Source organism: Nyctereutes procyonoides, unplaced genomic scaffold (genome assembly GCF_905146905.1).
Source record: "Nyctereutes procyonoides isolate TBG_1078 unplaced genomic scaffold, NYPRO_anot_genome, whole genome shotgun sequence".
NCBI lineage: Eukaryota > Metazoa > Chordata > Mammalia > Carnivora > Canidae > Nyctereutes > Nyctereutes procyonoides.
Genome location: NW_026575137.1, coordinates 14,141,754 through 14,168,150, shown reverse-complemented (window position 1 = coordinate 14,168,150; position 26,397 = coordinate 14,141,754). Strand labels below are relative to the sequence as shown.

The 26,397-nt window shown below is 38.3% G+C and overlaps 1 protein-coding gene across 10 annotated transcripts in view; it reads right to left on the bottom strand.

Annotated features, from left to right (window-relative positions):
* VPS13B (vacuolar protein sorting 13 homolog B) overlaps positions 1 to 26,397 on the bottom strand; it is a 748,802-nt gene that overhangs the window by 475,847 nt on the left and 246,558 nt on the right. Inside the window, exon 20 of one of the 10 annotated variants that reach the window (XM_055303548.1) lies at positions 17,157 to 17,365. The exons of the other annotated variants lie outside the window; for them this stretch is intronic. Within the exon in view, the coding sequence (XP_055159523.1) occupies positions 17,355 to 17,365 (11 nt within the window). The 3' untranslated portion in view covers positions 17,157 to 17,354. Of the gene's footprint in view, positions 1 to 17,156; positions 17,366 to 26,397 lie in introns of those variants that run through there. 10 annotated transcript variants of the gene reach the window in all.

Here is a 26,397-nt window from a genome sequence, read left to right as displayed (position 1 = left end):
TGTCAGTCCATAAAATTATGCCTTACAGCCTATTATTGACTCAGTTGAAAGCCTTGAATATGCAGCAATACCATATAGCAGCAGTCCTGTGCAAATGGGCCAAGATAAGACAATCTGAACCCAATGAGTAACACATCCACACTGACCTGCCAGAGAAGAACATTGTTCACAAATTATCAGATCCGCTTCTGATCCTCTCAAAAATATTGTGTATGATCAACCTGGATGACCTTGGTCAATCAGGAGATGGGAGTGGGCCAAGATATTTCTGTAGCTGCATGCAGCCCAATTACAAAGCCATGCAGGATATCACAGGGCAGTTCATCAGCAGTAGATGCCCAAAATGGCTGTGCTATCCACCATCCACTATGACCACTTGATCAAGAAGCATCACAGGGACAAGAAAGATCTATACCAGGCCAAAGGCACAGACCAGGAAACATATAAATTTCTGGTAACTACAGGCTCCAAGAATAGCATGAGCTTCAGGAGGCCTGGATCTGTAATCATTCCACCAGATCATTTTGGAAAACTGCATACCCTGGAATCTTCTGATTGTCATTTACTCCCACACTCCCAACAGTGGTGGCCTGTGAAGCATCTATATTGACACTGGGGATGCCGAAACTGTGGACTGAAGTTTGGGACTTCCTGGAAGTTGACAGTCCCCAAGTGACTGGTGTGAAGCTTATCATCATCACCCACAGATATGATCCTAAAAATGGCAGGCATCCTTGTGGCAAAAGGTGGCATGAGTAATTATGATGCAATAGCACTGGTCTGGTGTAGACTCCATCTCTTCTACTGACTGATAACAATCCCCAACTGATAACAATCGGCACAATTTGGGGTTCTCAGCGTTCTCTTATAAGCATAAAATGAAGAAATACCTGAGTTAAGCAGGGCACGGTGGCATGGCCAATCTTGCATACAAAATCAAGTACACTTGGTGCCTGACTTGGTTGTCATTATAACCAACTGATTGAAATTAATCTCAACAAGCTGAGGTAATACATTAGTGAGCCCTTTATACTGTTATGGCTCACTGTGGCAGAAGGAGGCACTGTAGCAAAGAAGGAAGAAAGTCCTCTGCACATCCTATGGGCCTGATTGGCAGTTGCACCAACTCAGGCTATGAGAGCATGGGGCATTCAGCAGATGTGACCACGCCGGTGCTGGCTCATACACACAAGAGCAAATCCCAGTTCACCACTGCACTGAGATTCCAACAGACCTACACCACAACTGAATGGAATGGCTATACATAAATCCTCCAGGATGTGGGTGGCATTGTCCTAGCCAACATCTGTGGACACTGTAATGACTAGTAGAACAAGAAGGACATCAAGAAGAGAAAAACTGCAGACATAACCTCCTATAACAGGAACACTTCACTGGCCAAAATAATAAGAACCCTAAGATCCATACCTTCATCACATCCCCCAAACTTATCACAACTCTGGCCAATCTTGGCATCCTTGGGTACAACTCAGAGACTGACTTCCTGACAGGTAAGCATGGCAGGAAGTTCGAGCTGGAGACTCCAGATACAGATGAGCTTTACTAAGTAGAGATCAACCCCCAGGCAAGACACATACCAGCTCCTGTCCCCAGGAATAGCTGTGGGCAGAGGGTAGATGAGAGCCACATCGGGAAGCACTCAGCTCCCAAAGCCTTTTCATAAGTGGGATGGCAAAGACCTAAATGACCTACAGATCCTTATAAAAGTTAAAGAAGAGGAGTTCCTGGCTGGCTCAGTCAATAGAACATGAGACTCTTGATCTCAGGGTTATGAATTTGAGCCCCTGCGTGTAGAGATTACTTGGCTGTAGAGATAACTTAAAAATTAATTAAGAAAAAAAAAGTCAAAGGAGAGTATACCACTAACTATAACCTAACTGCTGGCACCTGGCTCAAGTTCTGGGGATACCTGGACAGTATCTCTAACAATCTGCTTATTGTTGCTATCCAACAAAAAGAGCAAACCTAACTAACTCTGTGTGTTGCTGTCACCCAGGAGTTTTGTCCTATCCCTGACAATGCCCACTAGTATAAGAAACATGGCATCAGATAGGTTGTGATTAGATAGGAGAACCATGGTTCCATGGTGAGAGAGTAAACTACGGTATGTTCATAGGAAAGATTACTACATAAATGACTGAAAAAGAGTTCTAGGAATAAAAACTTAATATTGAACCAAAAAACAATTTTCCAAAGAATACAAATAATAAAGAAACCAAGATATGCAAAACAATATGAAACTCCAATATTTTTCAATTATAATATATATCCTATAATATATGTATATTATATATATAATATATATCCATAATATATATACTATATTCTGAAAGTATAAAGGCATACATGAGCACAGGAATAATGACTGCTAACTTCAAAACAGTGGCCAATTCTAATATGGTAAAAAGAGAGAAGAATAGGACTAGGAAAGAAAAAAGAGAGATTTAAAATATATTTGTAATGAAATATTCATTACATTCTTCTCCATTTTTACGTCTATTTCAGAATACAAAAAGGCACCTGCCTGGCTCAGTCAGAAGAGCATGCAACTCTTGATTCCAGGGTTGTAAATCGAGCATAACAAGCTGGCTATAAATATTACTTAAAAATATAATCTTAGAAAAATAAAAGTGGAAAAAAAAAAGAAGAACCAGCAATCTATCACAGACAGAGTAGAATAAAATGCCTTCCTATCTTGGGTCTCATTAATCACAGGTATTGAAATGTCATGGTAACAATCTCCATCAATTATTACAGTAATAATTGAGCTTCTTAAGTAACAGAATCCTACAACATACAGTTTTCAAAATCACTACCATGAGACACTGGGTTTCAAAATAATGTTTCTATGGGATACTATAAACATCATAATGTAAAAATAATTCAGTATGTTACTATTTTCATTAAATAGCTCTAAAAGTGACATCATTCTTATATTCTAAGCAAAATCAAACTCTTGAATATAAAGTGCGTAAGATGGATTCCTTAATACATAATCGAGTTTCTTCAAAACTACTGATTATTATATAAATAAAATCTTTTCTAATTATATTAATTAAAGACATAAATGTATCCTAGCAGAAAAACATTCTGCAGGTACTGTAACAGATTACCAGATAAATGATTAGAAAAGGAAGAAAATACAATGCAGTAGGCAAGAAATAAGTAAAAAATTTATTGAGAAAAACTAAAGCAAGCCTAAATAAATGGATTCATTTACTATGTTCAGGATTTGAAAGACTCAATATGGTCAACATGTCAGTTTCTTCCCAAGTTGAAACACTAATTCAATGAAATTCCAATCAAAATCATTAATAGGACTATAAATAGAAATTGGTAGGTTGACTCTAAAAAAATTTACCTGGCAAACAAAGAAGTTAAAATAACCTAAACAATCTTTTAGGGCTGCCGGGGTGGCTCAGCAGTGTAGCGCCACCTTCAGCCCAGGATGTGATCCTGGAGACCCCGGATCCAGTCCACGTCAGGCACCCTGCATGGAGCCTGCTTCTCCCTCTGCCTGTTGTCTCTGCCTCATTCATTCTGTCTGTCTCTCTCTTTCTTTCTCTCTCTCCCTCCATCTCTCTCTCTCTCTCTCATATGAATAAAAAAAAAAGAAAAACAAAAAAAAAAAAAACAATCTTTTAAAAAGATAAAGTTAGAGGACTCACACTACCTAATGTAAAGATTCAGGATATAGCTACAACAAAGAAGACCAGGGATATTGGCAAAAACATAAACAGATTAATGAAACAGGACAGACATCCCCAAAATAGACCTACAAATATATTGTCAATTGATTTTTTTTTAATTTTATTTATTTATGATAGTCACAGAGAGAGAGAGAGAGAGAGAGGCAGAGACACAGGCAGAGGGAGAAGCAGGCTCCATGCACCGGGAGCCCGACGTGGGATTCGATCCCGGATCTCCAGGATCGCGCCCTGGGCCAAAGGCAGGCGCCAAACTGCTGCGCCACCCAGGGATCCCTGATTTTTAACAAAGATGTCAATGCAATTCAATGAAGGGGGAAAAAGCTCTTCAATACTGTTTTAACAACTGAATAAACAAATGGAGAAAAGAAATACTGAAAACCATAATCCCAACCAAATACTATTCACAAAAACCAATTTAATATGTATCACAGACTTAAAACTAAAGCTAAACTATAAAGTTTGTAGAAAAAATTTTACAAGACTTTGATTTCTTAGAAAAATCTAAAACACAAAAAGCATTAATTATAGAAAAATTGATAAATTTGCATCAAAAATTTTAAATTTTGTTCCTTACTGGGACTGCCAAACTAGAAAAAATATCCTCCACACATATAAGAATATTTAAGGAACCCTAACAACACTGTGAGAAAAACTACCAATATAAAACAACCAAAAAAACTCGGATACTTCACCAAAGAAGGTATCAAGTACCAAAATGAAAAGATTAATCTTTTCATTTAGGTCATCATATAAAAACAAATTAATATCAGCATGGAATACTTTTTCATGCTTAGTAAAAAAGATAAAACTAAAATGGTTACATCAAATACTGACAAGGATATGTATAGAATGACTGTAACTCACATACTGTTGGTGGGGTTGTTAAATCATACAACCCCTTGGGTAGAAGTGTTAGCATTTGGTTACAAACATACACCTATCCTGTATTAGCAACTCCATTCCTAAACATGCATGCAACACAAATGAAAATGTATTACCCCAAAACGTTGTACAAGAATGTTACAGCATCTTTAATCACAATAATCCCAAGCTGTAAACAACCCAAATGTCCAACAACAGAATGGAAAAACTGTATCATTACCTGTATACTGGTATCATACTTGACAATAAAAAATAATAAACTACTGACATACAAATAATACATAATTTCAGAAACATGTTGAGCAAGGGTCTAAACAAGGAGACAGATATATATTTATATATATATTTACATATTTATATATATCTATCTACAGAGAATTATGATGAATGAAAATAAGCCATTCCCATAAAGATTATATACTATATACAGGCCTCCATTTATATAACATTCTTTTTTTTTTTTAAATTAATTTTTATTGGTGTTCAATTTACCAACATACAGAATAACACCCAGTGCTCATCCCGTCAAGTGTACCCCTCAGTGCCCGTCACCCATTCACCCCCACCCCCCGCCCTCCTCCCCCTCCACCACCCCTAGTTCATTTCCCAGAGTTAGAAGTCTTTATGTTCTGTCTCCCTTTCTGATATTTCTCACACATTTCTTCTCCCTTCCCTTATATTCCCTTTCGCTATCATTCATATTCCCCAAATGAATGAGAACATACACTGTTTGTCCTTCTCCGGTTACTGTGGCCAAGTTCAAAAAGGGTGTTGCCTGAGTTCTTCTCTGGGATTTTGATGGAATCTTGTCTCACATTTAGATCTTTCATCTATTTTGAGTTTATCTTTGTGTATGGTGCAAGAGAGTGGTCCAGTTTCATTCTTCTGCATGTGGATGTCCAATTTTCCCAGCACCATTTATTGAAGAGACTGTCTTTCTTCTAGTGGATCGTCTTTCCTCCTTTATCGTATATTAGTTGAGCATAAAGTTCAGGGTCCACTTCTGGGTTCTCTGTTCTGTTCCATTGATCTATATGTCTGTTTTTGTGCCAGTACCACACTGTCTTGATGAACACAGCTTTGTAGTACAACCTGAAATCTGGCATTGTGATGCCCCCAGATATGGTTTTCTTTTTTTTAAAATTCCCCTGGCTGTTTGGGGTCTTTTCTGATTCCACACAAATCTTAAAATAATTTGTTCTAAGTCTCTGAAGAAAGTCCATGGTATTTTGATAGGGATTGCATTATACGTGTAAATTGCCCTGGGTAACATTGACATTTTCACAATATTAATTCTGCCAATCCATGAGCATGGAATATTTTTCCATCTCTTTGTGTCTTCCTCAATTTCTTTCAGAAGTGTTCTGTAGTTTTTAGGGTATATTTTGAGAACCATTTGAATGGTAAATGGTTCTCCAACCTTTTATTTTCAGGTTGTAGGTGTCCTTCTGTCTAAAATGAGTCTCTTGTAGACAGCAAATAGATGGGTCCTGTTTTTTTATCCAGTCTGAAACTCTGCGCCTTTTGATGGGGTCATTAAGCCCATTCACGTTCAGAGTTACTTGAACTTCTTCTTAAAGGGGAGTTTTAAGAGTCCCCCTTAAAATTTCTTGCAGAGCTGGTTTGGAGGTCACATATTCTTTCAGTTCCTGCCTGTCTTGGAAGCTCTTTATCTCTCCTTCCATTTTGAATGAGAGCCTTGCTGGATAAAGTATTCTTGGTTGCATGTTCTTCTCATTTAGGACCCTGAATATATCCTGCCAGCCCTTTCTGGCCTGCCAGGTCTCTGTGGAGAGGTCTGCTGTTACCCTAATATTCCTCCCCATGAAAGTCAGGGACTTCTTGTCTCTTGCTGCTTTAAGGATCTTCTCTTTATCTTTGGAATTTGCAAGCTTCACTATTAGATGTCGAGGTGTTGAACGGTTTTTATTGATTTTAGGGGGGGATCTCTCTATTTCCTGGATCTGAATGCCTGTTTCCCTTCCCAGATTGGGAAAGTTTTCAGCTAGGATTTGTTCAAATACATATTCTGGCCCTCTGTCCCTTTCGGCGCCCTCGGGAATCCCAATTAAACGTAGGTTTTTCTTCCTTAGAGTGTCGTTCATTTCCCTTAATCTGTCTTCATGGTTCTTTAATTGTTTATCTCTTTTTTCCTCAGTTTCCCTCTTTGCCATTAACTTGTCTTCTATGTCACTCACTCGTTCTTCCACCTCGTTAACCCTCGTCGTTAGGACTTCTAGTTTGGATTGCATCTCATTCAATTGATTTTTAATTTCTGCCTGATTGGATCTAAATTCTGCAGTCATGAAGTCTCGTGAGGCCTTAATGCTTTTTTCTAGAGCCACCAGTAGCTGTAGAATAGTGCTTCTGAATTGGCTTTCTGACATTGAAGTGTAATCCAGATTTTGTAACTCTGTGGGAAAGAGGGCTGTTTCTGATTCTTTCTTTTGAAGTGAGGTTTTCCTTCTAGTCATTTTGCTCAGTGCAGAGTGGCCAAAAACAAGTTGTATTGGAACACGGGGGAGTATCACTGGTCCCTCTAGCTGGTCTTCTGGGGGAGGGGCCTGCTGTGCTGATTTTCAGGTGTTAGCACTTGGGGGAGCTGCTCTGCCCCTGCCTGCTGCAGGGCTCAGCGGGGGTTGTTTACCCCGTCAGGCCCCAGGAGGAACAGTCGCAGTTGCTATGGCAACTCTGGAAGCCTGGATTCAGCCTCCGCAGGAACTACGAGCTCGGGGCTCTCGGTTCTCCGTCTGCAGGGCCTGGAGGCTCCGGGGCGGGGCCGCTGATCTGCTCGGCTCGGGGCAGGAGCGTCCTCGCTGTCTCGGGCCCTCCTGGCCTCTGCCTGTCCCGGGGGAGGCCGGATCCTGGGCTGTGTCCCGGCGGGCGCCCTGTGCTCCGGGGCCTGCGCTGGTGGATTCGCGCTCCCGCCCCGCAGCCCCCTCCCTGGAGCCGCTCCCGAGCCCCTCCGAGCTGCTCCGGTCGGTCCCTCCGTGCGCGCTGCAGCCCTTAGGGAGCTCGGAGCACTCTCCTGCGCTCGCAGGTGTCTGTTAGTGTCCCAGGGAGCCCGAGGGCATCCCCGCTCTCCTGGGTCCTGCTCCAACTCCCTGCGAGCCCCTTTCCGCCCGCCCGGGAAGGTTGGTGCAGCTCCTGCTCCTCCGGGACGGGGCTCTCCTGTCCTGGGGACACTCGCCCCGGCCTCAGCCCGGCTCCTCGCGGGGCCCCTCCCCCTCGGAGGCCTTTTGTTCCTTTATTTCTTTTTCCCCGTCTTCCTACCTTGATAGAAGCGCGGACTCTTCTCACTGTAGCATTCCAGCTGGTCTCTCTTTACATCTCAGGCCGAATTCGTAAATTTTCAGGATGGTTTGAAGGTTATCTAGGTAATTTGGCGGGGACAGGTGATTTGGAGACCCTGCTCTTCCGCCATCTTGCCCCTCCCTCTATATAACATTCTTTAACAAAATTTTTTTATAAAAATGGAGAGTGGATAAGTGGTTGTCATTGATAAGATGTGGGGATGGAGTGGGCTGGAAGGAGAAAGCAGAAGCAAAGTGGGCATGGTTATAAAATACCATAAAAAGAAGATAAAAGGTAAAAGAAGGGATCCTGGTAATGGAACTTCTCTGTACTTTGTGACAGTACATACATAAATCTAATAAATCTAAACATGTGATACAATTATATAGAATGCACCTCCTCCATCTCTACCCACCCCCACCCCCCCACCCCCCACCACACACACACACCGGAGCGCAAATAAAAGGAGAGAAATCTGATTAAGATTAGTGAATTGCCCGGAGAAGGACAAACATTATATGGTCTCATTCATTTGGGGAATATAAAAAATAGTGAAAGGGAATAAAGGGGAATGGAGAAAAAAATGAGTGGAAAATATCAGAAAGGGAGACAGAACATGAGAGACTCCTAACTCTGGGAAATGAACAAGGGGTGGTAGAAAGGGAGGTGGGTGGGGAGTGGGGGGTGACTGGGTGACAGGCACTGAGGGGGGCACTTGACAGGATGAGCACTGGGTATTATGCTATATGTTGGCAAATTGAACTCCAATAAAAAATAAATAATAAAAAAAGATTACTGAATTGCCAATATCCTAATTAGGATAGTGTATTACAGTTTTGAAAGATGTAATCATTGAGAGAAAAGGGGTAAAGGGTGGTATAAATGATCTCTCTCTAGTATTTCTCAGAATAGCATGTGAATCTACAATTATCTCTAAATAAAGGGCTTAATTTAAAAAACAAAAAACATATATATGCCCTTTATTTTCCTTGCACGTCTTTCTCCAAGAAACAGATTCTCTACGCATTTTTATGAACATCATATTAAAATATTTAAACTCTATAGCCCTCCAAACTCATTACTCAGTAGCCACTAAAGTGGTACTACTTAAAGAGACAAGGCACTATTATTTAAAGAAATTTTGATACATGTATATCTAAACAATTATGATTCCTTCATATATGCATCAAACAATAAACAGTAGCAACTGGAGGCCTAAATTCTTCACTACATAAGCTGGGGAATCACTTTACTGCTTCTTATTAAGGAAATTAAACAATATTGTTATACTTGGCTACCCTGGGATAGAAAACATGTGACTCAATTTTTTCTTTCCTTTCCTATCAAAATGAAATTAATACCAGTACAATCTCAAGTCAAATAAATGGACAAAAAAGTAGGAGTTATTGAAGCCTAATATTTAAAAGTTTATAATTCACATAGGAAAATTTTTCTTGTTTTTTTCCACATAGGAAATTTAAGGAATTTTATTATGGGGAATATGAAAATGAATGGATAAAATCTTTTAATCTAAATCTTTTATCTTGACTCTCATTCTGCACATTTAAGAATTTTTTGAAGGATAACCTAAGTCAATGTACATAAAGCACTCAAGTTAAGTAAGGATTTGGGTAAGCCTAACATTCACTTTGTACTTGTAAACATCCTTTCCACGATGAGCCTCTAGGGACATTTAAGGAATTTACTGAATAAACTCCTCAGTACATATCAAAGAATATTTAATTTGACCTAAAACACTTGGACTGCTTGGGAAAAAAAAAAGCAACCTGATCCCTTACTTGCATAAAACGGCCATTTAATGAAAAGACTTACATGGTAACTGTAAATCTTAGCCTTACTGATTCCTGATTTTCCTATTTCCTTGCAAATATTTAAGACCTATTAAAAATAATGTTTTAATCCAATCATCTTGAGTTTAAAATTCAGCCATTTCCTCTGTGAACCGAAAAACAAAGAACTGAAAATGGGGGCAGCCTGGGTGGCTGAGCAGTTTAGCGCCGCCTTCAGGCCAGGGCCTGATCCTGGAGACCAGGGATTGAGTCCCACATCAGGCTCCCTGCATGGAGCCTGCTACTCCCTCTTCCTGTGTCTCTCTGCCTCTTTCTCTCTCTCTCTCATGAATAAATAAATAATAATTTAAAAAAAGAGATATTGGTGGTTTCAATTCTCTGTAGACGTGACTATATAAATTAACTTCTTAACATAGTCCCTCCTACCATTATGATTTCCATTTTCCCAGAACACCTGAAAATTTTAAAAAATGGAGCGACACGAAAGGGAATATTCAGGAGATACAACTAATTCAGATTGAGAGTGTGGGAAAGCGAAGCAAGTAGACCACAAAAGGAATAATGCTGGGGACTGAGTCCAGGGGTAAGAACCAAGTATCTTAAATGATATTCAGAAGAGCAATCCTGTTCTTTCACTCTGTTTATGGTACTTGATTAAATTCCCAAATTCTCCTCTTTTCTAAAGTCCGACCCATCACTGACCCCTGACTAGAACTTCATATTTTTTATGAATGGCAATAATAATAGAACAATGAGGGAAACACTACTGTTTAATATCACATATGTGACCAAAAAGTTTTGATAAGAAGTATTTTAACTTTTATAGTACAATTCTAAGTACAGTGAATTCTGAAATAACAGTCCCAAGATAACTACTCCAAATATGCCCATATTTTATGCTCTTTTCTAAAATCCTAGGCAAACACTTCTATTTTAGGCATCTATGTTGGTAAAAAAAAAAATACACTACAGAATAAAAATGCATACTAAAGAAGTGGTTCTCAAATAGTGGCAGTTTTCTTGGCACATTTTTGGTTGTAACAACTTGGAAGGTCTACTGATATCTGGAGATTAAAGATGCTACAAAATCATCCTAAAACGCCCAGACAGTACCCAACACAAAGAATGATCTGGACCACAATGTTAACAGAGCCACTATCAAAACATTTTTCTGCTCTAAAAGAATACTGAAGTAATTGGAAGTCACCAATAAATTAGTTACTGTTACAATTTCTGTGTTGTAGTCTATTTTTAGAATCTGTCAAGATGATAAGAAAGACACTATTTAGTGAAATTCCAAACAGAATATTGTCATGGCATAGAAAAGGAAGGTAAAGATCACTGGGAATGTTCAGTGGTTACATTTAATGTAATCTACTACAGCTGATGGCTCAAAAGAAACAAGCTGTTTCAAAACTGAAATTGGGGGATCCCTGGGTGGCGCAGCGGTTTGGCGCCTGTCTTTGGCCCAGGGCGCGATCCTGGAGACCCGGGATCGAATCCCACATCGGGCTCCCGGTGCATGGAGCCTGCTTCTCCCTCTGCCTGTGTCTCTGCCTCTCTCTCTCTCTCTTTGTGACTATCATAAGTAAATAAAAAATAAAAATAAAAAAAAAAATAAAAAATAAAACTGAAATTGGCAGTAATGCTGCAAAAAAGTAAATTTTATTTATAATTTAGAACTAACCGAGATTTTCCTCCTTGATGTAGATAGATTTCCTTGAACTACTATCAAGACCACACTGACATCAGGGCAAAAAATGTAGATGGAAAATTTTGATCACCATTCCTTATGGTGATTTTGTCAAACAAGAATACCGATCACTCTCTCCTTCCAGAATATCTTCAAAATGTATCTTTTCAAAGTTATTCATTTGCTTGGAAATAGTGTAGATTCTAATCACAACAGCTGCTCACCTGGTAAGCTAATACTTCATAAGTTGAAAAGTCCTACATTCTAAGAAATGCCAAACTAAATAGAACCTTAGAAACCATCCTGAGCAGGACTTCGCAATGGAGGGTACTTATACTCCTAGGCATAAACAGTGCAAGCCAAGGAGTACATAAGTGACAAAATAAGCACAGTAAGTCTTAGCTAAGGAGCAACTTAACCTATTCACTAAATGAAAGAGCAATGGTATTAAATTCTTTGCAGTAACCTATCACCTATCAAGTACCATTCCTCTAAGGCTGTTTACTTTGGACTTTTCCATCCTTCAAAAGCTCTGCATAACTTAAAAAATTAGTACCTGGTTTCCCTGGTGGACTGTTATTACTAACTCATCCTCATGCATGCCCCCCTTTTGTTTGCAACTTATATCTGGTTAAAAGCAAAACACTGCTATTAAACTTTATGAGGCTTGGGCAGCCCAGGTGGCTCAGTGGTTTAGCGCCGCCTTCAGCCCAGGGCCTGATCCTAGAGACCGGGGATTGAGTCTCACATCAGGCTCCCTGCATGAGCCTGCTCCTCCCTCTGCCTGTGTCTCTGCCTCTCTCTCTGTCTCTCATTAATAAATAAATAAATGAAATCTTAAAAAAAAAAAAAAACTTTATAAGGGTGGCTCAGTGGTTTAGCGCCGCCTTCAGCCCAGGGCCTGATCCTGGAGACCCGGGATTGAGTCCCACGTCAGGCTCCTGGTGCATGGAGCCTGCTTCTCCCTCTGCCTGTGTCTCTGCCTCTCTCTCTCTCTCTCTCTCTCTCTCTCTCTCTCTCTCTCTCTCATTAATAAATAAATAAATAAAATCTTTAAAAAAAAAAAACAAAACTTTATAAGGCTGAACTCTTTTTATCTATAACTTACTAGCTGTACCTTGACCTCATGTAAGTTAATTAGCCTTTATGTACCATGGTTTCCTCACATGTTTAAAAAAGAGAGAGAAGAGTAAATATACCTCACAGGATCATTGTGACATTTAAGTAATGTAATGTATGCACAGAGCATGGGATGTGTCTAACACATAGTAAGTACTCAATAATTACTTGTAGTTACTCATAAAGGAATTGAATCAATTTAGAAAACTTTAATTCAAATAGAACATATAGTATATCTAAATATGCCAACCTGACTAAAATCTAGAAGTACATTTCTTAAAATACTCTTCCATAGATAGCTCAAAGTTAGCGTGGTACAAAGATGTTTTCAGGGGAACTGGGGTGGCTCAATAGGTTAATTGTCTGCCTTCGGCTCATGTCATGATCCCAGGGTCCTGGGATGGAGCCCCATATTGGGGGGGGCTCAGTGAAGCGAAGAATCTGCTTCTGCTTCTCCCTTTCTCTCTGCTCCTCCCTTCTCCTCTCCCGCTCATACTCGCTCTGTCTCTCTCAAATAAATCAACGAAATCTTTTTTAAAAATATGTTTTCAGCAAGACTTGAAAGGTAGAAATGAAGTAGCAGCCATATTTCATAATCAAAATGCCAGCATGGCAAGAGGTGGTACTACTGCACATGCATGTCTGGTCACCTAGTTGACACAGGTTGCAACCAGCCCCATGGCAACTCCAGCTTTTGCCAAATCTCCTTCAACTTATGTGACTCCAGAACTAGAAGCAATGTTCACTGTTAGCTATGTGATAAAGGATACCATATTCTCTCACAAGATACCTGTATCATCAAAGTTGGAAATATTAAAAGACCAAGTTCCACCAATGCTCACGGTTCAGAGGTTCCCATTTGTCTTTGCTTCCCCTTAATTCATGTCTGGCTTCCCTTCTTGATTTTCTGCCTTACCGATTTCAGGTAACAGCCCCAAACAGAAAAGAAACAACTTCCACAGTTTAAACAGTTCCCACAATTGAGTATGGAGAAATCTTTTTTTTTTTTTTTTAATTTATGATAGTCACACAGAGAGAGAGAGAGAGAGAGAGAGAGAGGCAGAGACACAGGCAGAGGGAGAAGCAGGCTCCATGCACCGGGAGCCTGACGTGGGATTCGATCCCGGGTCTCCCGGATCGCGCCCTGGGCCAAAGGCAGGCGCTAAACCGCTGCGCCACCCAGGGATCCCCTGGAGAAATCTTTTAAATAAATCCTTTATACATGTATCTGCTAGTGGTCTACTTCTCTGATTAAACCTTGACCGAGGGCAGCCCGGGTGGCTCAGTGGTTTAGCGCCACCTTTAGCCCAGGGCATGATCCTGGAGACCTGGGATCGAGTCCCATGTCAGGCTCCCTGCATGGAGCCTGCTTCTCCCTCTGCTTGTGCCTCTGCCTCTCTCTCTCTCTCTGTCTCTCCCGAATAAATAGAATCTTAAAAAAAAAAAAAAAAAACCTTGACTGAAGCACAATTTCTACAAGGTACACATTATTTATTGGTTCAGATTATTCAATTATGCTATAAATTTAAAAAAAACAGAGGGATAAAATTCCTAAGAAATTTAGGACAGTAAATTTTAGACAATAAATTAGTATCTTATGAAATATAGGTAAAGCTATTACACAAAATGTGTAAGCAAGCAGCTTATGAAATACAGGTAGAATTCACAAGACATTAAATATCGATAGTAAACTAGTAGTCTATACGGGTCAAAGGAGAGAAAACATAAACACTGCATGCCACAGGGTGTTGGTAGTGTGGTCTGTCCTGTTAGCATCCTATCCTAAAATGTGCTGACCTCCCTCTCTCTATCCTCTAGCTTCTCACGTGTGTTCTGATCTTGATTGTTCTCTGATGCAAAGTTTTATATATATTTGACTTGTAATCTGCTTTATAAAGTTAGTGCTTTATTATTTTGGAAGCAAGGCCATGACAGGCAGTTATTTTCAGCTGAAGTTGCTGTGTGAGGATTTTGTTAATCTGACACTGTGAAAAACTTAAGTATACACTGTAATTTACAGTGTAAAATATATAATGTGATCAAAAAGTTTTGATAAGAGGTACTTTAACGTTTATAAAACAATCGAGTACAGTGCATTTTGAAATAACAGCCTCACAATAACTACTCCAAAATGCCCACTAAAAAGTGCCTAAAATCTGCACATTTAACATTAAATTTTGTATCTTACAGATTGAGATACCCAAGTAAAATAGGAATACTGAAAAACTGAATGGAATAAAAAGGCTAGTATTTGGAGGAAATAAGTACTCAATAATTACTTACTTCAATAGCTTAAGAAAGTGAAAATTATCATGAGACTGCACTTACTTAACTTTAATTACTTTCCCATGTTCATACCATTGCTTAGCTTCTAAGTTTCAGAAAAAGAGTCTGATCAACTGCCGAGTTAAAAAGATCTCCTACTGCTTTTATCTTTTAGAAAAGCTACTGTCTACAAACACCTCCCCCAAGAAGCATGGAGTACGAACTATAGGACTGTTCATGTCTGGTTGCTTGTATCCCAGCCTGCATTCATTACTTCACCCCATTAACATTCCACGCTGAGAGTCCTTTGCCAGTTTTATGAGGCGAAACCACAAAATGTCAGGTTAACAAAATCCTCACCCAGCAATTTCACCTTAAAATACTGGCTGTCAAGAACTTGCTTCCAAGATATTCAATAAATCACTAACTCTCTAAAGCAGGTTGCAAGTCAAATAAAGGCAAAAATTTGCATCATAGCAAATCTACATTAATCATTAGAACACAAGCTGATTATTTAGAACTACAACTTTATGGAAGAGAGTACAACAGTATAATTTCAAGTGTACCTGGTAGCCTATCCTAGTTTTTAATCGTGCTTAGTTATACATTTGCACTTCTATAATTTATACATTTCTAACTCTCTATTACAACCATTTCCAATCATTCAGACACTTGATTTGAGTCAACATGATATATACTAGAGAGGAGCTTGGAGACCTCAACTTACTGGTTCAATTCCTGGTTCTGCCACTTATGAACTATGTGTCTTTGAGATGGTTAATAATACCCCTAAATAAGAAATCTCATCTTTGCATGTATAGTCAGAGTTAAGAAAGTCAGAGTGAGTATAAAAGGGAAAAAGGAAGTGCAAGGAACAGTTTGTAGCATAAGTGAAAATATGCCTATTAAATGCATCCACCTGCACTTTTTCCTTTGTTCAACAGGAATGACAGAATATGAATTGGCCAACTGGCCAGGCCTAGGTACTGTATGATCATCCTCCAAGTTAATGATCTCACTTGCATTGCTAATATCCAGCTTTCATGACAATTATTTTTTTTTTTAAAGGTTTTTTATTTATTTATTTACGATAGTCACAGAGAGAGAGAGAGAGAGGCAGAGACACAGGCAGAGGGAGAAGCAGGCTCCATGCACCGGGAGCCCGACGTGGGATTCGATCCCGGGTCTCCAGGATCGCGCCCTGGGCCAAAGGCAGGCGCCAAACCGCTGCGCCACCCAGGGATCCCTTTCATGACAATTATTAAACCATGTTGGATAACTATCCTGTAAGCAAGTATCTGTAAGTGGAATAGCCCATGCTTGAATATATATCTTCACACTCCTTTGTTGATCATGCTGCAAATCTCTGAAGAAGCTTCACAGTGGACTTTAACCACTCTTAGACTACTCAAATGGACAGAAATTTATTCCAACGAAACATGAAACCTATGTTATTCTCTGGGCTGGAGTTAGTTACCTAAGAGCTCCCTCATTAAATATTTATTGGACAACTATTAAGTACCAGGCATTACAGCTTTCTCAGATTTCTCATCAGGACCTGGAGAGGATCATCACTTTTTCAGGCCTTAACTGTCTACCAAAACAATGGGTAGCAAAGGTGAGGGCTCCAAACTAAATAATGTGTATGGCCTATGGTACTGACATGAGAGCAGGTCACACTGTCCCATGCCAGTTTCCCAAAGGAAAGCAAATCATACTCTGAGTCTATTCAATACTTTTCTGACAAAAATGTAGTTTGTATAGGTCATGCTAAGGACCTGCATGATTTAGTACAGATTGCAGAGGAGAATATACATGAGAGCAAACTATCAAAGACTGAAGATAACAATGTTTAAAAACCACTGCTGGAAGTTTTCCATGTGTCCTTGTTTCCATACTAATAATTACTATTCCTCTTCTTTTAATACATTGCAATTTTCCAAATTCCTTTGTAAATACAGATAAAATAGAATAGGAAAAGAAACCAGCATGCAACTCTTCCAACAGCAAAGGCTTTTATATATTTATGCTTCCCACCTCTAATAAAAAAATATACAAGTCTTTGATACAGACATGTGAACTGTATTCATATTAAATTCCCAATTCAATGATCATTCATGCTCTCAATCTCATAAATTGAGAAAGTTGAAAAGAAAATATTGGGCAGCCCGGGTGGCTCAGCGGTTTAGCACTGCCTTCAGCCCAGGGCCTGATCCTGGAGACCCGGGATGAGTCCCACATTGGGCTCCCTGCATGGAGCCTGCTTCTCCCTCTGTCTCTGTCTCTGTCTCTCTCTGTGTGTGTGTGTGTGTTTCTCATGAATAAATAAGTAAAATCTTTAAAGTTTTTTTTAAGATTTTTTATTCATTTATTCAGAGAGAGAGAGAGATAAAGAGAAAGAGAAAGAGAAAAAGAAAGAGAAAGAGAGAGAGGCAGAGACACAGTCAGAGGGAGAAGCAGGCTCCATGTAGGGAGCCTGACGTGGGACTCGATCCCGGGTCTCCAGGATCACACCCCAGACTGCAGGCAGCTCTAAACCGCTGTGCCACGGGGGCTGCCCTAAATAAAATCTTAAAAAAAAAAAAAAAGAAAGAAAGAAAAGAAAATATTAAAAACTCAATTAAAACCCTGTAATCATTGTTCACATTAGACTATTAGGACCAAAAATCATGCATGTTCTTCACATTAAAAATTTACTTTTATCTTTCTATTATGTTCTCCTAATATTTGGAGACTACTTTTATTCACAAAATTATACACCCAGAGCAACATAAAGATCAGCAACATACTCTTGGTCTCCCCAAAACCTCAGGAAACAGAATCTATACTCGAGAATAAACTGTCATTGGCAATTAAGTGAAAATATTAGTGATCTCTTAGCACCCTAAATCTAATTATTAAATCTGGCCTTACTTACTAAATGAATATATTTTAGTAGAGCATCTATACATTTTAGTAAGGTAGGAGATCTTAAGTACCTGCTGAAAAATTTAACCATTTAGCCATATTCTATTATTAATAAAGAGCAGTCAATAACAAATGACTGACTCTAAGAATGAAGTTATGTAAATAAAGACAAAGCAAGCAAACCAACAATTGGGATTCTCATCAGAATGATAGAACTAAAGGAGCACACCGACTTTGGACACAAGCAAACAGGCCCTGATTTTAATGTGTTCTCTAACACTTAAAAGCAGCCAGTTTGGCTTTCTCCAATAAATTATGACACAGAAGGCAAAAAGAGACTTCCTAGGAATTTACGCTTTGATAGGCAACTCAAAGGATACAAAATTCTACCTTCTCTCCTGCATACACATAAAAGAAATCTAAGAAGTCTAGAAATCCCTTGTGTTACAAACAGATAGAAATTAGGTTGAATACAATTAGTTATATTATGTTATATATTATATATATTAGTTATATTATGGTTATATTATGATTATAGTTATATTATGGCTAGGTCTTAATCCTCACGATACCCTATATCATATTTCTTGTATGATAGGAGTTAAATAAATGCTCCATAAGCTTACTAAGCAAAACAATAAAATGTCATTTGGAAGTTAAGTGGAATTCTAAATGTTATTCAAATGCAAATTTAAAACTAACAGTCTCAGCACTGGAAGTGAATAAAATTTTATCTATGTGCAAAAACTAAGTATAGATTATTAAAGATTTATTTGAGAGAGAGAGAGAGAGAAGCAGTCTCCCTGCTAGAGTGTGCAGCCCAACACAGGGCTTGATCCCAGGAGCATGAGACCATGACCTGAGCTAAAATCAAGAGTTGGACACAACCAAATGAGCCACCCAGGCACCCCAAAACTGAGAATAGATTAAAACAAATTTTAACTTTTTATAGGTAAAAGAACACACAGTCATTATCTAAAATCCTCAAGATCTTTTTAAGTTGACTCATAAAATTCTATATGAAAGAATCTTTGGGTTTTAAAACAACCTAAAACCATTTGAACCAATATGAATTTTAATCAGACTTTCGGTAATTTTATGGAATGCTTCAGGATCAGACTTTGGTAACAGAATCTCAGCTGATAATAGCTCCTTTTCTTGTAGAAGTGACCAAATGTTTAAGAATAATCGGTTAAATCATATGAATGCTAAACATTTGTTTAGCTTTAAAGATCATAGCAATCACGGGTCCAAAACCAAACTTAAACTCTTAGTAACTAAAGGGCAAGGGCAAGCAGATTTGCCAAAGCAGCAATGCCTGACCTGAAGGTGACCTGGAAGAAAAAAAGGAAGAGAAAACAGAAAATGTTAGCTTTTGCACACTGCAAATATCAAAGCAAAGTGATTGCTTTAAAAACTTTTGTTCATGATAATCATCATATATTTATGTGGGTTAAAATTTTAATAAATATTTGAGGAAAACCATAATACTTATAAGGCTCATCATTCTATAAAATGCAGAGCAGCATTTACAGATTAAATGCTTCCTCTTTTAAGAATAAATGGGATGGCAATTTAAAAAGAAGACTAGGAGTTCCTTCCAACATTTTCAAAGTAATTAGTCTCATTAAAATTGCCAGAGGTGGGGATCCCTGGGTGGCTCAGCAGTTTGGCGCCTGCCTTTGAGGCAGGGCACGATCCTGGAGTCCCAGGATCAAGTGCCGAGTTGGGCTCCCTGCATGGAGCCTGTTTCTCCCTCTGCCTGTGTCTCTGCCTCTCTCTCTATCATGAATGAATAAAAAAAATAAAAATTAAAAAAAAATTGCCAGAGGTACTATTCCATCTTAGTCTGTTAGTAAGTAGTTTGAATTAAATAGGATAAAAGTTAAGTAAGTCGAAAAAATAGGACAAAGATAGCAAATATTTATGGAGGAAGCACAATACAGAAACTTTAGTTGGCCGAAATAACAGGAAGAGGAAAAAGAGCTAAAATAGAGGAAGAAATTATTGGTGCATTATTTTAAAAATCTACATAACAAATAACAAAGATCAGGATTAGCAAAGGAGGGAAGATTCTGAACCTTTTACCATATATGGCCTCCACCATCACCCTGACATTAGCAAAACAACAAATAAGAAAAACATTAGGATTCTGGGAAACTTGTGCTTAGAGGTAGACCCTTATCCCACAAGTCTTTCAAATTGAAAGCAAACCATCATATTTTGAATTTAATGCTCTCTGGGAAACTGGAGGCCATAATCCCACAGAGACAACATACTAATTTAAGATTCACAAATTTCACAACACAAGAAGACACAGATGATAGGTCTGGAGCCTGTTACAAGCAATCACTTCCTCACATACTTTCAATACTGGAACACAGTGTGACACATAGGAGTTAAAGAATAATAACAGTAAGCAAGTATTTATTAAGTGCCTACTAGTATTGAAAAATAGCAAAAGAGATACAGTCCCATTCACATAAACCACATGTCAGGTACCTAAAATATAACATATTATCTATTTGATTTTGTAAGACATTATCTTCCCAGTTTTCCAGAAAGGAAACCAAGGCCAAGAGAAGTTACCTACCTTGTCCAATATTACAAAGTCAGTAGGAAGTCAGTAAGTGAAAGAATTTAAATTCAAATCCAATACTATGACTCTTGCCTGCATCCTGTACCATTAGTTCTACGGTCAGTATATTCTATGTGAGGATTGTACCACCCTCTAGGGGCATTTTTGGAAATCAGTGTTTCTGGTTGTCATAATGATTAGGAGACACTACAGATATTAAGTATCAATCAAGAATGTTAAAAGCTGTTCAATGCTTAATACAACAAAGAACAGTCCTGCTCCCTCCACAATTTTCAAATATCTGCCAGGAATTTGTGTAAATGAAAAATGTGTTTATAATCACTTGAACCTAAAATTTAACTCCATTTTATATCAAAACACAGAGTGGTTTTTAACCCCCTTTTTAAAAGCCCCAAGAGTTCAAGAAATTTAACTATCACTATACAGGAGAAAAAATATGAATCCATGAGATTTTGACCAAGAGGTGTTTACCATTTCAGAAAGTCACCTCATTCATGACTATTCTATTTGAGTGTTGGCACTGCCAATTTATTAAACATGTAGTTAGGCAAAACTTATAAATGTCCCAATATAACACATGTGGCAGGCAAAATGTCTTCTCATGTCTTCTAGTTACATTCTAAATATTAAAATATATATATATTATTTTCCTCTTATTCCTCCCTTAATGATGATTATGGTATTATATTGATTTCTCTATAAGTTATCAGCTTAAAAACATACATTAACTATGAATTTTACATCAAGATAAAAAAAGAACCTTAGAAAATACTGGTCAGAGAAAGGAGAGTTAGATCTTATAGGGATGAGAACCACCACACTATATCATTGTGCCCCTAATTAAGACACAACTACACTATATCCTTGGCCTCACTATAACACAATTGGAATCATCCCAATTAAAAGAATCAACTCTACTTATGAAAATCTTTCATAGCTTACCCTCAATGGCAAGATAGTTCCTTAAACTGAACTCAAGTTCCTTACTCTAGAATTCAAGTTTGTTTATTTTGTCTCAAGATGAAATCTGTGCAGGATAGCAATAGCCAAACTAAAGGTACTATATAAAGTCTGTATTTTATCACTGGAATGGGTTAGTATCTCTTTTACTTACTGTATTTCTTAAGTGTTCAGTGAATGTTCACAAAATGGTAACTGATTCCACAGCATTCTTATTTACAACTATTTTATAAATGTTTTTTCACAATTTTTTGATTCAGTACATAGACCCTAATATTACTCCTTTTCAATATGAAAATTCACAAAAAGAAGGCTTAATTTGCAGGGGTAGTAAATTAGAGCAGGCATACAATGGCAATAACTTAATATCTGAGTTTGAAAAATAAAGTCACGGCTTAAAATGTTAATTGTGAATTAAAAGTTTTCCAAGGGGGATCCCTGGGTGACGCAGTGGTTTGGCGCCTGCCTTTGGCCCAGGGCGCGATCCTAGAGACCCGGGATCAAGTCCCACGTCTGGCTTCCGGTGCATGGAGACTGCTTCTCCCTCTGCCTATGTCTCTGCCTCTCTCTCTCTCTCTGTGTGACTATCATAAATAAATAAAAATTAAAAAAAAAAAACGTTTTCCAAGGGTCCTCGAATTTCCTAACACAAAATACAGTAGTTTAGAAATATATATATAGGAAACAAGTATCCTCTACTAGCTCATGGATTTTACAGAACCTAGGTACATACGCCAGATTATGACAAAACCTTTTAAATTTTTATTTCTTTAGAAAGAGAGAGATGGGGGAAAGGAGCAGGGAAAGAGGGAGAGAGAGAATCTTAAGTAGGCTCCATGCCCAGCATGGAGCCCGATGCAGGGCTTGATCTAATAACCCCAAGATCATAATCTGAGCTGAAATCAAGAGTTGGATGCTTAACCTACTGAGCCACCCAGGTGCCCCAAAACTTTTTTTAAAAGAATGAGGTGAATAACTCTTGCCCCACTGCAAATCTTTGTTTTACAGAAGCCTTCTTTTTTTTTTATTATTTTTATTTATTTATGATAGTCACATAGAATGAGAGAGAGAGAAGCAGAGACACAGGCAGAGGGAGAAGCAGGCTCCATGCACCGGGAGCCCGACGTGGGATTCGATCCCGGGTCTCCAGGATCGCGCCCTGGGCCAAAGGCAGGCGCCAAACCGCTGCGCCACCCAGGGATCCCTACAGAAGCCTTCTAATACTTCTTACCTCACAGATAAGACTAAGATGCCACTGGTTATATAACAACTTAGTGGTTCAGCTTTGCTTTAGACCTTTTTCTAAAGTTCAGGTCAAAGGCTTCTTGCTAAATGACTGTGCAAGATACACTCTGTTTATCACCAGATCTGGAATCACAATCAAAAGGTCTTCCTCCTAAATATGGCAAGCAATACCACAGATGGAGCCATTGCCACTTTTAGCCATAAAAGCTGACCTTCAATCTACATTCTACACCACCAATAAAGTAGCTCCAAAACCATATACCATTTCTTGCTGCCTCCATGCAGTTGCTTGTTAGTTACATCACTGTCCCTACATATCATACCGAAGATATTATTAATTCTATGACAAAGCATGATAGAAAAGTCTTGCATAAAGTTGACAAATCAAAGCTGCCAGTGTAACAGGAAGTAAAAAATAAAGCCACCAAGCAGAAAGGTAGTTTCACTTAAGCTGTACATTGGGCAGAGACACAAAAATCTTTGGGAATTTAAACCATAAACTAATATTCATTTAATCCACTAGCAGCAAAGTCCAAAAAATTCTCAAGCAGACAACTTAACTTATGGTCATCTCAAGTTGTAGTGCCACCAGATTAGTGGCAGAAGCAAACAGATACTTACTTCTAGCAGAACTTGAACTCAATTAAAGCCATTAGCAATTGTTAAATATCACAGATTAAATAGTTTTTTCAAAATTTTATTTATTTATTTATGAGAGACACACAGAAAGAGAGAGAGAGAGGCAGAGACACAGGCAGAGGGAGAAGCAGGCTCCATGCAGGGAGCCTGATGTGGGACTCAATCCCGGGTCTCCAGGATCACGCCCTGGGCAAAGGCAGGCGCCATACCGCTGAGCCACCCAGGGATCCAAAAATCACAGATTATACAAGGACTCTTCTAAATTTCAGAGATGTTAAAATACAGAAAATTATAAAACTAATAACCAATAAAATAGTAAATAAATGCTTTCAGAATTAACAAAAACAAATGAAAGCATAGTTAGGAAACAGACAAAAAGAGACTCAGTATCTCAACATTCAGGGCTATCAAAGGAGAAAAATAAAAAACCAAAGTTCTAGCTAGGGAATTATACTTTCTTGCTCACAAACCAGAAGCAACCTCCATCTTAAGGAGTGAAGTAAGACGGTTAAGTTTCAAAACTTTTCTTTGTCTTTATATGTGTCATTTCCTGTAAAATATAACTGTGTAAGCTGTAAAGTCCAAAAATAGTAATTTCTAACAATTTTTAAAATTCAAACTGAAAAAATTAACAGTTTAGAATATAATTAAAAAGGCAATTAAAGCTTAATCCCATTATCTCTGAAGTCAAATAAATAAGCAAACCTATACATATATGAAAAAATACAGAATACATATATGAAATGAATTATTTTTGCTCTTTATCAAAAGACTAAAGATGACAGGTGTATTTTTGTGTGCTCTTTAATGTTAACCAGATTCAGATTCACAATTTTATCAGTACTGAACCCATTATTAACTCTTTGACAGATCCATGAGTGTTCTTTTACTCATGTACTAATACTTGTTTAATTGAGTTAATTAATCACAGCCTAACCAAAATATCTCAAACAGACCTCACACAGCATTCAAAGTGTAGCTTGAAATCTAACCCTCCCTCCCTTTTCTTTAAACTGGCCTGGGGGATGAAGTCAATAAGTTGTCAATTAATAACATACTTGCTTTGATGATTCCTCAGTAATTTATTGTCATCCCACTTCATAAATTTTTAAGTAAAAGTTCTGGGATTTCAAGTAAGATACCTCTTTCATGGGAAAACTCAGTTTTAAGAGTTTTCTTCTGCCAATAAACCAATAAGACAAACTAACTGATAATCCTCCCCCACTATACCATACAGGAATAAACACTCAACCAGTGAAAGTAATTTGTTCCGCCAATGGCACAGAAAGCTATTCAAATTAATTCACTAAATAGATCTGAATGTTAGTTAGTCTCTTACTTTTGGTTAAGGCCTGGGTTGAACTAGCTTATTCATAGACAAAACAGTCTTGAACATAGTAGTGTCAGTACAATACATGTAACTATCCCATCCACTACCAGAACAAAGGTGCTCTACTGTTTATATGCTCTATAACTACTGAGAATTCACTGCTACCCAAGACCAGCCTCCCCTAAACAACATCCTCTTCCCACTGAAGTCTGATATCCCTAAACAATAATGAAGACATGTAATCCCTACCACATTAGCCTTGCTTGCACTCTAGATATCACTTTTACCTCCTGTCCACAAAGCCCTGACCTCTGTACTCAGATTCTTGGCCTTTTATTCACTCCCAGGGCACACTCCCAAACTAACATATTTATCCTACCCATCCAGCCTCTTGTCCTGTAAATGACAGACTCCTGACTTCATGTCCTCCAAGGACTAATCTTCTAACCAATTTGCCAGGTGCTCTTAAAATCAACACAATGAACCCTCTTCACATTCATTACAATGAATATGCGACATAGAGAGGGAAACTTTTATATTTCTAGTCATCTGATAAAATAAAATCAGTATGTATTACTAAAATAAAAAATTAAGAATTAAACAGAGTGATGCTCTAAGTAGGCTAAGTGAGAGACATTTTAAGTAGGCTCTATGCCCATTATAGGACTCAAACCCATGACCCTGAGATTGAGCCACACGTTCTACTGACAGGGTCAGTCAGATGCCCTGAGAGACATTTCTGACAGTGACTAGTACTCATGAGAACAGACAGAAACAAATTGTGATTGTCAAAGTGGTAAATAAGTAATGGGAAGAAATGCATGAATGACTAATGTCAAATGGGCAAAAGTTTGGGTTTCAGTCCATTTCCTTATTTTTGTGTCTTGAGAACAACTATTAGCAGTTAATTCTCATTATCTCCCGTTAAAAACAAATTTTCCATGTGACCATTACCAAAGATATTAATCTCATTTAAAGCCATTTTGTAACTGGATAAACTTTTATTGAACATTAACCATATGCCTAAACCTAAATATTAAACATTAAGAGATAAATAAGGGGCGGGGGGGACCTGACTGGCTCAGTCTGCATGTAACTCTTGAGTTTAAGAGTTGGGGTCTTGAGTTTAAGCCCCAGGTTGGGAGTAGAGACTACTTTAACAACAACAACAAAATAGTAAGAGTCACTGCATTTGGGCTCCTCATAATTTAGTGGAAAACCCTGACAAAAATAAGTCATAATTTTTGATAAGTGTTTTAATAAAGTATTCAGAATAGGTTACAGAATGTAAAGAAGCAAACATGAAGGGACCTAACTTGCTTTAGGAAAGAAGTATGCAAATGCATTTTCAATGGCAGTAGAGCTTCAATTGAACAAAACAGGGAAGAGAAAAGCAGGGAGAGCTTCATATGCACTGAAATTATATACACAAATGAAAATGGAACGGAGAACAGCATTTTGTAAGACTGAAAATGACCTGATGGGATGAGCACTTGGGTGATATACTATATGTTGGCAAATCGAACTTCAAGAAAAACAAATTTAAAAAATCTATAAAACTGAAAATGGTTCCACATAGTGGGATAATACTGTATATGTGAAAACACTATACAATATTAGAGTTGTAAATAGTGCTTAGAAGTCTGGACTTTATCCAGATAGCAGTGAGGGAGTCATTAAAAAGTATTTTAAAAGGAAGGGGCAGCCCAGGTGGCTCAGCGGTTTAGCGCCACCTTCAGCCCAGGGCCTGATCCTGGAGACCCAGGATGGAGTCCCATGTCAGGCTCCCTGCATAGAGTCTGCTTCTCCCTCTGCCTGTGTCTCTGCCTCTCTCTCTTTCTGTGTCTCTCATGAATAAATAAATAAAATCTTAAAAAAAAAAAAAGATTTAAAAAAGTATTTTAAAAGGAAGTGAAAGGATC